The sequence below is a fragment of the Lithobates pipiens genome, unplaced genomic scaffold (genome assembly GCF_037356315.1).
Source record: "Lithobates pipiens isolate NorthernLeopardFrog02 unplaced genomic scaffold, aLitPip1_a1.2 Scaffold_19, whole genome shotgun sequence".
Taxonomy (NCBI): Eukaryota; Metazoa; Chordata; class Amphibia; order Anura; family Ranidae; genus Lithobates; species Lithobates pipiens.
In genome coordinates, this window is record NW_027507764.1 from 74,152,944 (window position 1) to 74,169,319 (window position 16,376).

Consider the following 16,376-nt stretch of genomic DNA (forward strand, 5'->3'; position numbering starts at 1 on the left):
GTTATACGCACCCCTTCAGGAGGTCTGCTTCCTATGGGGAGGGGAGAAAAATGTAACTATACCCACTTAGCTGGAAGTGTATGTGAACAGAAGCTTTGGGACCTCAGTGCATGCGGGCCTTCCCATTTAAGTTATTTGTAACCTTACAAAGAGTGTGGTTCTGAGTGTTACATTGCTGAAACCTTATGAGTGAATTGTTTATGTTGTTAAACTTGAAAGCCCAGCCTGAACAGCTGTTTTCATGATCACAAATATGTGTGTGGAAACAAGGAGGCTGATACTATTGAAGAGTATAGAGTGAATACAGGTGCTATGTTCTGGTTCGGCCAGGCTGGGCTGATGCTGCCTTCTTTCATCTTTAGAGAGGTGGGAACACTTGATAGCCCCATCAAAAGATTAAAATGACTCCACAATAAGGGCCTGGGGCTAAAGCATCTGTAGTGACCTGTATCTGGAAAGGAGAGCCTGGTTCTCCGGCAGCAGACTACTAACTGCCCTGAGTTGAATGTACTGAATTAAAATGAGTTTGTTTCTGTATGAATTTACAACTTCCTGTCACACTATGTTACACATTTTCTTTATACCAAATTATTTAAATGATCTTGTCACTAAAGGATAATATCAAAATAATGCCCGCCTGTAAAGGAAGATGCTATATATTTTCTTTTCCACCAGTCTTAAAACTCCACCACATAGCTGATCCCCGGCCACTGCAGGCATCTAACATTTCCATGTGTGTGTCGAATAGAAGCTCATCCTACTGCACACTGTGGTTCCTTCTGCTGGCTTGTAATTGTCAAATGCCTGCAACGGACTGGAAACAGCAACCGTAAAATTACAAGGTTGGATGAACGATTATGTGGCATACCACTTTTGAATTTTAGAGTTTATCTAAAGCCACATTTTTTAAATTTAGCTTTGGATAAAGTAGTTGGGGAATAAAACCTCTGAATAAGTAGAGAAAAATCTCAGCTACCAACCGCACACTATACACCCAGAGTGTAATAGGTGTAGAAGCCTCAGCCTAACTGCACTGAGGCTCGATCCATGTGTGGCCTGGATGAAGTTAGGATGAGGCTACTATCACCTATTGTTTGTATGGTGTGCAGTGGTGAGATTTTCTCTACTTGTTCTGTGGATTACATGGAGTCAGACTGGGTTCACACTTAGTGCCAACGCGACTCCATCCCTGTGTGGCCTTAATGAAGTTAGGCTGATACTATTATCACCTATTTCACACTAGGCTTGTATGGTGTGCAGTGGTTGAGATTTTTCTTTACTTGTTTTGTGTATTACATGGAGTCAGGCTGAGTTCACACTTAGTGCCAACACAGCTCACAGCAGGGGGTCCAGTGTGCATCCCTGTTCTCCGTTTCAGGGACGAATCAGGCCATAATTTTTGCCTGAAGCCAAAGATGCACAGGACCCCTGTGCAATCCTCTCTGCAGCCACCACTGAGATGTATGAGACGGCTCCTGTCATGTGAATTGGATGTGGGGGAAACACACATCCAATTCACACTAGTGTGAACCCAGCCTTCAGGTGTACTCCTAGCCTGGCCTGCACTCTCAGTGGAACACACTGAATGGGGGGACCTAAATGTGGGAGCGTAGACCTTAAGGTTCTATTCCTACTTGTGCCACTCGTCATGAGACTTTGGACATCAAAGTCACATGACAAGTCACACCCCATGTTTTCCAATGAATACCGTTTATATCTATGCAGCTTCAAAGTAGTTAATGTACTAATTTGGTATGACTTTCATGCGACTTGAGGGCCATAGACTTGTTAGTGTTAGCCCTCTCGTCGACATGTACACCTTGTCTCCTGAAGTATATGCCGCTAACCTGGTTCAGAGACGCTGTATCTGCTTACGTTTGTAAGTGTACTGATTTTATATACATTTCTATTTATTGAATAAAGGGTTCTGCACCAGAGGCCTGTGTGCTCTTCTTTCCATTTGTCTTTGCACCTAAATGTTTTACATGTGACAGTTGTGAAACAGTTGTCCATTATCATTGTTCAAAGCCAAAGTGGTATCCAAGTTGCATGCTAAAGTTGCATTAAAGTTGCACCAAAGTTGCACTCCAAAGTTATGAGACTTTGGGGTCGTACAATGGTGAAAGGAGCCTAAAGTCGGTTTGGTTGCAATCAAACCTGCAGCAAGTGAAACATCGAGCAGACTTGAAATAAGGAAACGGCCACACGGGATCCAGTAAGGCAAAACTAAATTTGCCTAACAGACAGCAGCTCCACTGGATACAGTGAGCCAGAACTAAATTTACTAGCACCTAACTAGAAGGGTGTTACAGAAGATATACTTTAAATAGTAATTTTTTTTATAGAGGTCTGGAAATCGGATCAACAGGAATGACAACTGGAAAGAAAGGAACAAAGTGATTTGGTTTAAATGATGGACAGTTCTGTATTTGAGGTGCTGAAGCAATATTCACCTTGCCATTTTCCCCGGTATATAGATAGACTGCTTGCTCTGAAAAGACTGACACACAAAATAGCGGCCTTGACTCTATAAGGTATATTTTATTGCAATTGAATAACTGCCACATTGTCTGTTGTAGTGTTATAAAATATTTGGCGAAGAAGAGGATGATTTGGTGGACTGGGAGCACGGAAGGTCAGCATGTCAACTGTTGAAAGGAAATCTTGCCAGCATACATGATGACTTGGTACAAGGTAATAAAATAAGTCAGTAGGTTGTTCTGATTTTCTTCAAGGTTTTGGACTGGGCTGTGTTTAGAGATTGTACCTACCTTAACAATCCATGTGCCCATACAGCCACCAACCCTTGTATTTCCAAAAGATATGTAGATATTATTGGAAGGGTTTTGTCCAGAAGACACTTTTGGAGATGCAATGCTTTCTGCCTTATATAAACACTTCCATTAGGACCGAATCCCATATATATTGTGGGGGGCTTTTGAGGCTTTTGATCAACTTCAAGTGGTCCTTGCATTAAGGTGAAAAATGTTCAAGCATCAGCATCCCCCCCCCCCTTTTTACTTACCTGAGCCCTTATTCAGTCCAGTGCTGTGCATAACTGCAGCTCTTCTCTCCCCTCACTTTCGGGTCTCACTGGCTTTACATGGGCACCTTTGGCTCCTGCTGCTGTCAATCAAAGGCAGTGATGAGGGAGCGGAAGGGCGGGCCGAGCCTCGCTGTCTGTGTCAATGGAGGCAGCAACAGGCCTCGGAAGTGAACACACACACACAAACACACAAGTGCCCCCATGGGAAGCAGCTTCCTGTGGGAGCACTGGACAGAGAGGAGGGGCCAGGAGCGCTGGTGGGGGACCCAAGAAGAGAAGGTTTGGGGCCATTGTACAGAGCAGGTAAGTATAGACATGTTTGTTGTTTTTTATATATATATATATATATATATATATATATATATATATATATATATATATATATATATATATTATTACCTTTACAATCCCTTTCAGTCCAGTATATTTCAGGGCTTTTCACCCCCTTTAATTCCAAAATAAAGTTCAAAATACACAGGTTATACACAGGGGGTTTCAGCATCACAACAACAAACCAGACATTTTCCAGTTTCTGGGCTATCCGGACTTCCTAGTCCCTGAGCCTCTCTGCACACACTTACCACAATATTATATACAGCTTTGTGATAAACAAACTTGCCCCACCTAAGCTGTATAGACTCCTGCATAGTTGCACATTGGGGTTGATTTACTAAAATTGGAAAGTACGAAAATATGGTGCAGCTGTGCATGTTTGCTAATCAGCTTCTAACTTCAGCTTGTTCAATTAAGCTAAAATAAACTGGAAGCTGATTGGCTTCTATGCAGAGTTGCACCAGATTTTCCACTCAGTTTGCTAAGATTAATGGCGCATACACACGACCAGACTTTCTGGCAGAAAAGGTCAGACTGAATCATTCCGTCGGATATTACGATCATGTGTGGGCTTCATTGGACTTTTTTATTCAAAAATTTAAACGGACCTAGAAATAGAACATGTTTCAAATCTGTCCGACGGAATCAATTTCTGTTGGGAAAACCGTTCGTCTGTATGCTGGTCCGATGGACCAAATACGACGTAAGGGCAGCTATTGGCTACTGGCTATTGAACTTCGTTTTCTAGTCCCATCATACGTCATCACGTTCAAAATTAATGGCCTTTGGTCCGTCCGTGTGTGTGGGCAAGTCCGCTCGGTCGGAAGTCCGTTGGAACTCCAGCGGGAAGACCGTCGGAAAGTCCAGTTGTGTGTACGCGGCATAAGTTGCCTCTCCATGAGACTAGGGTAGATACTCTCCCAGTGTCTCTTCACACATGATGCCCCTGCAGCAGCTTATCTGTAGGGGTAGGAGCCCTGAACTATAGACTGCCCGTTGACTCAAACGTCTGTGCACACTGGCACAATCATCAACATGCTGGTTTCCTGTTAAATCTGGATCCAATGCAGGTGTTACCAATCCTGGAGAAAACAGCAAAACCTGTTTTCTCCATTTAGAACAGACATCCCAAAACCCCTCAATCTGCATAAGTGAAAACGCTGGATGAGAGCTAAGCCTTTTGAAACCGTGACAAGGTGCAGCAAAGTAAAAATAAAAATTGTATTCATTGTATATAATATATATCTTTACCTACAGGTAAGCTTATAATTATTATTATTATACAGAATTTATATAGCGCCAACAGTTTATGCAGCACTTTACAATATAAAATAGAGACAATACAGTTACAATACAATAAAATACAAGAGGATTAAGAGGGCCCTGCTCAGAAGAGTTTACAATCTAACAGATAAAGTTTACTTGTAGGTTAAATGAAAATCTCCTAAACATGCACCATTAATAGATATTTTTTCAAGCAGCAGCCGTGATGGCATACCCCTGCCCATGGGCATAGCATAAGGGGTCACAGTCGCAACCCCGTCCCTAGCTCCAGGGGGCCCCTGCAGCCTCCCTGTCATATTATCATATCCTCCACAAAATCCAGCTCTAATCTGCCCTGGGGCCCCACAGCCACGCTCCAGTACTGGGCTTCTACCTTGCCTCCCACAGTCCACACCCATCTGTTCCCATTGGCTGGAGAGAAGCTGTGAGAAATCTCCTGAATGGAGAGGAGCACGAGGTGAGAACAGCCCAGGATGGGGAAGTGTCAGTGCTGTGTGCTGGCAACATGGAATGGTAACCGAGCTCAGCGAGGTAAGAGGAGAGTGCCATCCTGTAGCCACGATGAGACCGATGTCACTGGTGAGGTATGACACTGCTCAGTGTCCCTTAGTCACCAGCTGGGATTCTCTGTAACCCACCCAGAGATGTCTACTTACCCCACTTCCCTGACAATTGGGGAAAAGATACACACCTCCGGGAGGTGACCTTCCCCCAACACCTGCCAACACTGACAGAGAAACCTTCAGAAATTGCTAAAACAAATTCCTTAACACCTCATCGGGGGGCCCTTGAAGGGCTGCAGGCTCCAGATTTTGTGTCACATGGCTTTGCCCTCCCAGATCTAAGTTGCACCCCCCCAAAGCCCCCTGACCACCCCCTGCCTGGCTGCTGAACTCCTTTCCTATTACCGCACTCTATACGGCTCCTCCTCCGCAGGGCTAAAATCACATTCCTTTACAACATAGCCAGTTAGTCACGATCTGCACAGGGTGTATCTGATTACTAAAATAGTAAAAAGAACCTGTAGGTCAGCACTGCACTAGAAATTAATGAAATATATATAATAAACTAGAAATAACTCAAGTAGTAAAGCTGCCAGCACCAAAGTCTATAATACAAAACTCAAATACGTGATGATAAAAATGCAGGGTGCAGCGCTAGTACAAATAATTTTCCCAATAATATGACAAAAGGAAAAAATAAACCAAATACTGAATTGGTGAAAAAAGTGAAAAATCCTAAAACAAACGTAGAATTCCAACACAAATCTCTAAAGAATCAGGAGCAGCGCATACACCAATAAAGCACTAGTATAAAAATATTAATGTGCTCAAATGCATATAATATACATATAGTGAATACTAAGGAGCCTTGCAACGAATATTTATAGGTGCAATGCCATTATACTCAAACATTAAAATTCTCAGATACATATAGTGAAAAAGTCTGAGGAAAAAAGACTAAAGCAAAGTCCCAGGAGTGATATTGAAAAACTTAAAATTTGAAGCACAGTCCAAAGCAGATAATCTTGTAATGAAAAAGTTAGCCAGTGGATTTTCATATAGATGAAAATAAAGATGTCAAATAATCATGCAGAAAGATCCCTCCTCCAAAAAGGCTTTGCACCCAAATCTCCTTACCAACTGAAAAGACCACTGTGGCCGTCTCACCGAACCCAGGGAATTTGGTCTCCAAAACTGTAAAGATGTCTGAATCCGCTAACTCCGTGTCACTCGGAAACATAAACAAGAAGGAATCCCATAGTGTAGTATTTGTGTAAAAAATATAATATGCTCAAATGTATTGCACTTACATGATAAAACTTTCTATGTGCAGTGTAAGTGCAATACGTTTGAGCATTTATGTGAAAATTCACCACTGGCTAACGTTTTTATTACAAGATTATCTGCTTTGGACTGTGCTTCAAATTTTTAGTTTTTCAATATCACTCCTGGGACTTTGCTTTCATTTTTTTTCTCAGACTTTTTTCACTATATGTATCTGAGAATTTTATTGTTTGTGTATAATGTCATTGCACCTATAAATGTTCGTTGCAAGGCTCCTTAGTATTCACTATATGTATATTATATGCATTTGGGCACACTAGTGCTTTATTGGTGATTGCACTGCTCATGATTCTTTAGAGATTTGTGTTGGAATTTTACTTTAGTTTTATAATTTTTTACTTTTTTCACCAATTCAGTATTTGGTTTATTTTTTCCTTTTGTCATATTATAGGGAAAATTATTTGGACTAGCGCTGCACCCTGCATTTTTATCATCATGTATCTGACTACTTCAACTACACTGCCTTTCTGACCAGAGAATTTCACAGGTCAAAACGGCAAAAAAAAAAACAGATACACCCTATGAAGACTGACAGACTGTGTGTAAAGGAATGTAATTTCAGCCCTGTCAGGGATGCCTGTCCTCTGATTCTCCAGGGGTGATCCCTGTCCTTTGATTCTCCAGGGGTGATCCCTGTCCTCTGATTCTCCAGCGGTGATCTCTGTCCTCTGATTCTCCAGGGGTAATCCCTGTCCTCTGATTCTCCAGGGGTAATCCCTGTCCTCTGATTCTCCAGGGGTGATCCCTGTCCTCTGATTCACCAGGGGTGATCCCTGTCCACTGATTCCCCAGCGGTGATCCCTGTCCTCTGATTCCCCAGCGGTGATCCCTGTCCTCTGATTCCCCAGCGGTGATCCCTGTCCTCTGATTCCCCAGCGGTGATCCCTGTCCTCCGATTCCCCAGCGGTGATCCCTGTCCTCCGATTCCCCAGCTGTGATCCCTGTCCTCCAATTCCCCAGCTGTGATCCCTGTCCTCCGATTCCCCAGCTGTGATCCCTGTCCTCTGATTCTCCAGCTGTGATCCTTGTCCTCTGATTCTCCAGCTGTGATCCCTGTCCTCTGATTCTCCAGCTGCGATCCTTGTCCTCTGATTCTCCAGCTGTGATCCCTGTCCTCTGATTCTCCAGCGGTGATCCCTGTCCTCTGATTCTCCAGCGGTGATCCCTGTCCTCTGATTCTCCAGGGGTGATCCCTGTCCTCTGATTCTCCAGGGGTGATCCCTGTCCTCTGATTCTCCAGGGGTGATCCCTGTCCTCTGATTCTCCAGCGGTGATCCCTGTCCTCTGATGTAAAGAGGAACTCTGGGGACTCAAAACTTAAGCCACTTTGAGTATCTTGCCGTGCATTGCACGCTTGTTGTAAGTAGTGGGGGGGGGGGCAGGTCAACTTTTGCATCAGGGCCCACAAGCTTCAAGCTATGCCTCTGCCCCTGTCGTTTCCTTTAGAGCTCTGTGCTGTGGCTGTGACTCCCATGCACATGTGCAGGAGTGCCGTCATAGTGGCTCGGCCACAGCCCGCATACCCAGACAGAAAACTGGGTGAAGATGGAAGCCTCTGCAGTGGTGACACTGGAGGGCTTTGTTTCAAGGTAAGTTTTTCATAATGTGCTAGTTTTCAATGCATACTAGCACACTATGCCTTTACCTTACAGGGAGAGTTGTTTTTTGTTGCAACCTTTACTACCACTTTAATTCAAAATGTTTTTTTTTCTTCTTTTTTTGGGAGGGGGGGGGGGGGGGTGGGGTAATTTGGCAACTAAGAAACTTGAACAGGGTGATTCCACAACTTTCACACCTCCTATCCATGTTCCTGGACAATAACGCATGTCATTCCATGGCAATTGGATCATGATGTCTGTTCTACCTTTGTAGATTTAAATACCATTCATCTATTCTAAATGGTCTGTTTTCTTCCAGCTTTCCTGACTTACAATTTAAGAGATTTTAAAAATCCTGTCTGGATTGGATTGAATGATATCAGTTGGGATAGGAGATATCGATGGACAGACCAGACTGGAGTGTATTATACCAACTGGGCCAAAGGTCATCCATCCTCTGGCTATTATTATTATAGAAATCATGAAAAGGTAAGTTGTAAACGTTGATGGGTCAACTTGGTTTGTTTGAACTCACTTTTTGGGAATTTTAGAGGTAGTTATGAGGACCACAAATATGATGAGAGCAACAAATTAAATTAGTGTAATTGAACTATCAACAGTGTTCATTTTGGCAGCAAATTTCGATTTCGTTTTAGCCTTATGCCGCGTACACACGTAGCCGACTATCCGACGGACTTAGTCTGGCGAACTTCCCGCCAGACTGTCCGTCGGACTTTCCGAACGGGCTACTTGCCCACACACGGTACTTTTTCAGCGGACTAATACGGCGTACTAAGTCCGCCGTTCTATCCGCCCTACTGTTGAAATGAACGGACTCGCCCACACACGCGGAGGAAAGTCCGCTCATTTCGAGCGCGTCTTCAGGTAGGCGGGCCCCGCCACCTGGTATGGACTTAAAGGGGAACCCCAACGCCGAAAAAAATCAGCGTGGGGGTCCCCCCAGGTCCACATAAGTCCCTTGTCCGAGCACGCTACCCGGCTGGCCAGGAAAGGGGGGACGAGCGAGCGCCCACCCCCTCCTGAGCCGTACCAGGCCGTGTGCCCTCAACATGGGGGGTGCCTTGGGGAAGGGGGGGCCGCGCGGCCTCCCCACCCCAAAGCTCCTTGTCCCCATGTTGATGAGGACAAGGGCCTCTTCCCGACAACCCTGGCCGTTGGTTGTCGGGGTCTGCGGGCGGGGGGCTTATCGGAATCCGGGAGCCCCCTTTAATAAGGGGGCCCCCGGATACCGGCCCCCCACCCTATGTGAATGAGTATGGGGTACACTGTACCCCTACCCATTCACCTGTAAAATAAAGTACAAAAAAACACAACACACAAGATAAAATACTTTATTGCACAGCTTCGGGGGTCTTCCTTCTTCGGGGGTCTTCTCGCCGGACTCCTCCGCTATCTTCTTGTAGCTCTTTTACTAGCGAAGGAGCCCGGCTTTCTTCCTCACCGCCGCCCTCTTCTTCCGACTTCGGGGGTCTTGTCCCCCTCTTTGATTCTTCTGCCGGGCCACCGCGCCTTCTTCTAGCTCTTTTACAGGCGGTGGCCCGGTCTTCTGTCGCCGCTGTCGCCGCCGCGGCCTTCTGTTCTTCTCTTCTTCTTCTTCTCCAGATGTTGCCTCGTCGAGTCCTCCGCTCACAATGACGGGGACCGGGCACGCGGCGACTTATATAGGGACATCCCGGATGATGTCCCCGCCCATTATGGTGTCACAGTCCCAGAGGATGCTGGGACTGTGACACCATAATGGGCGGGGACATCATCCGGGATGTCCCTATATAAGTCGCCGCGTGCCCGGTCCCCGTCATTGTGAGCGGAGGACTCGACGAGGCAACATCTGGAGAAGAAGAAGAACAGAAGAACAGAAGGCGGCGGCGGCGACAGCGGCGACAGAAGACCGGGCCACCGCCTGTAAAAGAGCTAGAAGACGGCGCGGTGGCCCGGCAGAAGAATCGAAGAGGGGGACAAGACCCCTGAAGTCGGAAGAAGAGGGCGGCGGCGAGGAAGAAAGCCGGGCTCCTCCGCTAGTAAAAGAGCTACAAGAAGATAGTGGAGGAGTCCGGCGAGAAGGCCCCCGAAGACGGAAGACCCCCGGAGCTGTGCAATAAAGTATTTTATCTTGTGTGTTGTGTTTTTTTCGTACTTTATTTTACAGGTGAACGGGTAGGGGTACAGTGTACCCCATACTCATTCACATAGGGTGGGGGGCCGGTATCCGGGGGCTCCCGCCCGCAGACCCCGACAACCAACGGCCAGGGTTGTCGGGAAGAGGCCCTTGTCCTCATCAACATGGGGACAAGGTGCTTTGGGGTGGGGGGGCCGCGCGGCCCCCCCTTCCCCAAGGCACCCCCCATGTTGAGGGCACGCGGCCTGGTACGGCTCAGGAGGAGGGGGGCTCTCGCTCGTCCCCCCTTTCCTGGCCGGCCGGGTAGCGTGCTCGGACAAGGGTCTGACGTGGACCTGGGGGGACCCCACGCCGCTTTTTTTCGGCGTTGGGGTTCCCCTTTAAGTCCATACCAGGTGGCGGGGCCAGCGACGTCTCCTTCGCCGGCCCCCGCCTACCTGGAGACCCGCTCGAAATGAGCGGACTTTTCTCCGGGTGGGAAAAGTCCGCTCATTTCAAAAGTACGGCGGACTGGCACACACACGGCCGGATTGTCCGCCGAAATGCGAGTCCGGCGGGAAGGTTGAAGTGCAAAACCACTTTCTAAGTCCGTCGTACTTTCGGGTCAAAAAAGTATGCCGGAGGCTAAACACGGGGGGATTGTCCGGCGGACTTCAGTTTGCCGGACTTCCACCCGCTTGTTTGATCGTGTGTACGCGGCATAAGTCTTAGGACTAAAATGGCATTTTAGTTTTAGTCCCATTTTAGTCTTCTGCAATTGTTTTAATTATAGTCGTATTTAGTCGACTAAATCTCCAGTACATTTTAGTTGACTAAATCTAATTTTAGTCGTCTAAAATTGAATGGGTGTAATTAAATTGTAATGCATTAGTTAACATTTCTCTACAATTTCCAAACTCATTATATACTGCTGGAGTGAAAAATTCCATGTGTTATTATTTTTGGGTAGGAGGTATGAACATGCTCTACAGACCAATGTTAATTTTAAAGTCAAATTTCAATTTAGTTTTAGTCTGTCTTTTGACTAAAATGGTATTTTAGTTTTAGTCGTATTTTAGTCATCTCAATTGTTTTAGTTTAGTCACATTTTAGTCGATTAAATAATATTAATTTAGTCAACTAAAATGTTTTAGTCAACTAAATTAACACTGACTATCAAACAATGTCCACATCTACAGGGATCCATAACTAGATACAATTGCTACTAATGCTTAGGAGTGGCTTATTGGACAGTCCTCATCTGACCAAAAACATCTACAAAGAAAGTGCGCTCTTAGGCTGGGTTCACACTGCTGCGGGGGGAGATCCGGATATGATTCGCACCGCAAATCACATCCGATCTCCGTAGCGATGCGAGTTCAGCCATACAGATAGTATGGCTGAATTTGCATCGCTCCCGCAGCAAACTCGCACGGGACCCATTTTTTGGTCCGCGACAGAATCGGATCGCATGGGGTTCACACCATGCGATCCGATTCCTGTGCGAGTCTGCAGATCGCACTGCGATATGCGGACGGATCTGGGGGTGTCATTAACATATCATTGACACTCCCAGCCGTCCGCATAGGGCAGTGTGAACTGCCGGCGGGAGTAATGCGATGCGGGAAAATGCCGCGGATTCGCGGCGTTCCCGCATCGCAGCGGTGTGAACCCGGCCTTACACATATGCAGAGATCCCCTTAAAGGTTTTATATGTCTGACAGATATTCACAAATAGCCAGTAACAGTCATCAAAGTCAACAGAGGAGAGTGGGTGTATTTCTTCAATGGAGCACCCTTCTCAAAGTAAATACAGGATATATATTAAAAACCTGCACAACTATGGTTATTGAAGGCTAATTATTTTAATTGTTGAAGTCCAGTTGTGATTGGTCCTCTTCAATAAACGTAACGTTAATGCGACCCCTGCTCCTCACTCATGCTGCCCTCCAACCTAATCTGATAAACAGACCGGAGAGGTACTTGCCATAACAGCTCCAAAATCTCTCCCGGAACTAGTATGGATATCAGAAAAAAACAAATTCAGAAAAGAGGAGTCAAACCAGGACACCACATCCCTAAATGTATTAGAAAAAGAAAAGGGACTGGAGGTCACATGCCTCGGGACTTTAAAAGTGTCTATACCAATAAGATAGTAGTACCAAATTTGTATGTTAAAAATTACAAATATACTTTTATTATTACAAAATTAATTAAAGAGACATATAAAAAAACGATTTACAAATTACATAAAAACAGACTTGTAAGAACAATCTACTAATTCGCTGCGGATATATTTGTACACGGTTGCTACCACTCTCTCAACATGTTTCGCTCTACAGAGCTTCCTCAAGAGATAATGTATGTGGAGACTGTTAAACAATGAAAAACGAATATATGTAATAGAACAAATGAGTAAATATACATAAATCAATATATTATTACAATAAGAACTTAAACAATCAAATAGAATCAATAGAAAAATATATTTTTTCTTATTAAATAAATCAAAGAGAACATATTGAATCAAAATTACAATTACAAGAAAAAAAAAAAAAAAAAAACCTTACCAAAACACAGCTGCGAAGTAATTATCAAAGATAGAAAAGACAAAACTACATATTGATGCGTGCACAGAGGCCTATCCGTGTGCTGATGCCCAGGAGTGACTTTACTACTACTAGATTTTTGAAGCCAGATACAAAAGGAGGTCAGCAATTGAACCCTACATACTTTGATTATTATTAGATTCTGAGAGATGTATTGTATATAGTACCTCTGCGCTAAACCCTATGGGTGTGATGTAAAGGGAAGATGGGCTACTGCTAATTGCACTGGTGAAGGGAAAAACTCTAACCCTAATAAGGATAGGTAAATGTATAATAGTGCTGCGCTGTATGGGGAAAGGGGGAAAGACAAGGGAAGAAAGGGGGGGAGTGGGTGATCTGGGGGTGAATAAAGAATAAAAAGCGATATTACACCATAAAATTGCTATTATAAACACGCTATATGTTCCCTATAGTAAATAATTAATATTGATGTCAAACAACAATTATTAAATAAATAATGTGGATCAAAGTGTCATAGTGATACACATATGATACAGTAGCAAGTGCTAGAAGTTAGAAGAAGTGCAAAAACTCAAATAAAGTGACTATATATTTTTTTCTAATTCTATTTGATTCTATTCTATTCTATTCCATTCTATTGTGTTATTTTAGTTACTATTCCTTTTTGTTCTGTTTTGCTTTATTATATTCTATTTTATTTTCTGTTATATTATTTTCTATTCTATTTTTGTTTGGATTCCATTCCTTTATTTTCTATTTTATTCTCTTTGGAAATAGAAAAACTTTTCTACTATACTATTCGAAATTTATTTGAAAACTATTCGTATCGATTGGAATTAGAATTCAAATCGTATAAACAAAACAAATTCCCGAAAAGGAATTAAACGGGTTAAACAAATTTAACTAAACAAATTTATGTATATAACGAATCGAAACAAAACAAATTTTTTCATTCTACACATGTCTACCTGAAGGTTCTAGTTACGCCTCTACACATCATTATCAGAGCTTAGCAATTGAATCCTACGTGGTTTACTTATTATTGGATTCCTTTAAAGTTTATCTAAACCGCAGAACCAAAATGTAGTATATTGCACTGTACCAATCCTTAGTTGTGATGGCTGAATTCATGTTTTAAGGCTTTTGTTTTGCCTTTGGTAAGTCTGCCCATGGTAATGTTTCCTTGTAGATTGACTGTGTGGCTATGAAAGTGGGTGCAGTAATGGATGCTGGGTCCTGGACCGAAGAAGACTGTGAACTGAAGAAAGGATTCATTTGCCAGAAGTCCGAAGGTAAGACTGTTTTAACCACATCAATACCGGCCACTTTCGCCCCCCTTCCTTCCCACACCAATTTTGAGGTTTAAGCGCTCTTGCACTTTCAATGACAACTGTGCGTTCATGCAATGCTGTACCCAAATACAAATACAAAGTTTTTTTTTGGTGGTATTTATTCACGACTTTTTTTGTTTTTTATTTTTTGCGATATAAGCAAAAAAGGAACGAAAATTTGTAAAAAAAAACAATATTTTTTTCTTTCTATTTTAAAAGAAATCCAATAAAATCTAATTTTGTCATAAATTTAAGCCAAAATGTATTCTGCTACATGCTTTTGGTAAAAATAATTGGTTCATGTGATCACAGACATATGTACGCAAATGATCATGTACAGATGTGTGCAGGTGATCATGGACATATGTGTGCATATAATTATTGGGACATGTGATTTTACTGCTACATATGTGGGGGACAGGTGTTTTTACTATGTGGGGACGTGTGTTTTGGGGACATGTGTTTTAGGCAGTGATGTACGTAACTCAGTTAAAATAAACAGAGTTACTTAACGCAGTTACTTTAGAGGGTCACTAGTAATCTAACTGATTACTCTTTCCCTCATGGTAACTCAGTTCCCATTACTTGGGCGGCGTTACCGCAATTACATCTATCACCCGGGAGGCCCGCCGTGGCCGTTCGTTCCGCTGCGGGAGGGGGGCTTTCTCCACTGAGATGAGAAGAGGCTGAGACTCAGAGAGACTGTCTGGACCACCCCATCCCGCCCCGCCTATCCAGAGAGAGAGAATGTAGGGAGGCGGGGCGGACACTGAAAAATGAAGTCAGCTGACCAGCTGACACCAATCGAGTGAAGGGGAGGGTCTCTCTCCCCATGAGGAAAGGCATCCCTGGAGGCATTCAAGTAAGTGACTGTCTGACAATTCGAATTGCAGTGCAATCGATCCATCCCAAGTCCTCCACCACCTCTGCTTCTTACTGATCCTATCCCTACCCACCCACCATCACTTCTAAAACAGAGGTGATGTGGGGGATATGGTAGGGATGAGATCAGTGGTGGTGGGGGTTGGGATCAGTAAGAGGCAGAGGTGGTGGTGGGAGAGAATGGCACCACCGCTGCCTGCAACCCCCACAAGTACACCACCGCTGCCACCCCCCAAGTACCACCGCTGCCACCCCCCCAAGTACTGTACACCACCACCACTGCCACTCCCCAAGTACACCACCACCAATGCCACCCCCCAAGAACCACCGCTGCCACCCCCTCAAGTACCACCACTACCACCCTTGTCACAGTTACTTTGCTGAGTAACTAATTACTTTTCCAATGTAGCCAAGTTACTAATGCAATTACTTTTTGGGAGAAGTAATTTGTAACTTAACTGATTACTTTTTTAAAGTAAGATGACCAACACTGGTTTTAGGGACATGTGTTTTGGGGACATGTGTGTTTACTCTGTGTTTTTTACATTGTGGGGACACTAGACTGGTGATCAGCGAGTAACCATACTCGCTGATCACCAGATGGCTGCAGTGATCCGCTCTCCTCTCCTCACTGACAACTTCTGTGCGAGGAGAGGAGAGCCGATTGCCTAGCATCCACCTCTGTATTTACATCACATGATGGCTGTGATTGGACACAGCCGTCATGTGATCAGGCAGGCCAATCACAGAGCCCTCCTGCCAATTGGAGATGTGCCGTATCCGGGTGATACAAGCGCATCGGGATTGCGCCATTGCACGGGCGCGAGTGATGCCCCCCCAATCAACGCATCTAGCATTAACGTGTGTTTTTCTGTGCATTTGCATATTTCTTGAGAATGCGCAAGTGATGGATTATTTTTTCTGCTTTGAAACACCTGTAAACACCTGTGCATGGACACAAAGGCCTGTAAAATAGGCGTTTTTGAGCTGCAGTGTACACGAGCACTAAATCAAAGCACTTACTGGGTCCCAAAGACTTTATACACATTTAGGTTATTAAACGGTAACAGTTTAACAGTATCCACTTTCAGACTCTCCTTTTACTGGCTGATGAATCCAGATAACTCATGTGCTAGAGGCCAACTTCAACAGATAATCCTCCATCGTCATGGCAATGTTATGGAGACTCCACTTTTGCATCTACCGTATACTTTGCATTGTTTAGGTAAAATGAACACAAAAGTGGCACAGCACGCAAAACATTTATTGAAGGTGTATCTCTGGCCAAAACAGTTTTTATACCTTTTCCATTTTGGATAGAGTAAGGGAAAAGGAGTGGCTTCTTTTTTTTTATCTGTGTCCTGTTGAC

At 44.2% G+C, this 16,376-nt stretch overlaps 1 protein-coding gene across 1 annotated transcript in view; it reads left to right on the top strand.

The window, feature by feature from the left end:
* LOC143996084 (macrophage mannose receptor 1-like) overlaps nt 1-16,376 on the top strand; it is a 214,390-nt gene that overhangs the window by 137,328 nt on the left and 60,686 nt on the right. Inside the window, exons 21-23 of the mRNA XM_077490909.1 lie at nt 2,580-2,694; nt 8,428-8,597; nt 13,984-14,086. Of these exons, the coding sequence (XP_077347035.1) occupies nt 2,580-2,694; nt 8,428-8,597; nt 13,984-14,086 (388 nt within the window). The remainder of the gene's footprint in view (nt 1-2,579; nt 2,695-8,427; nt 8,598-13,983; nt 14,087-16,376) is intronic.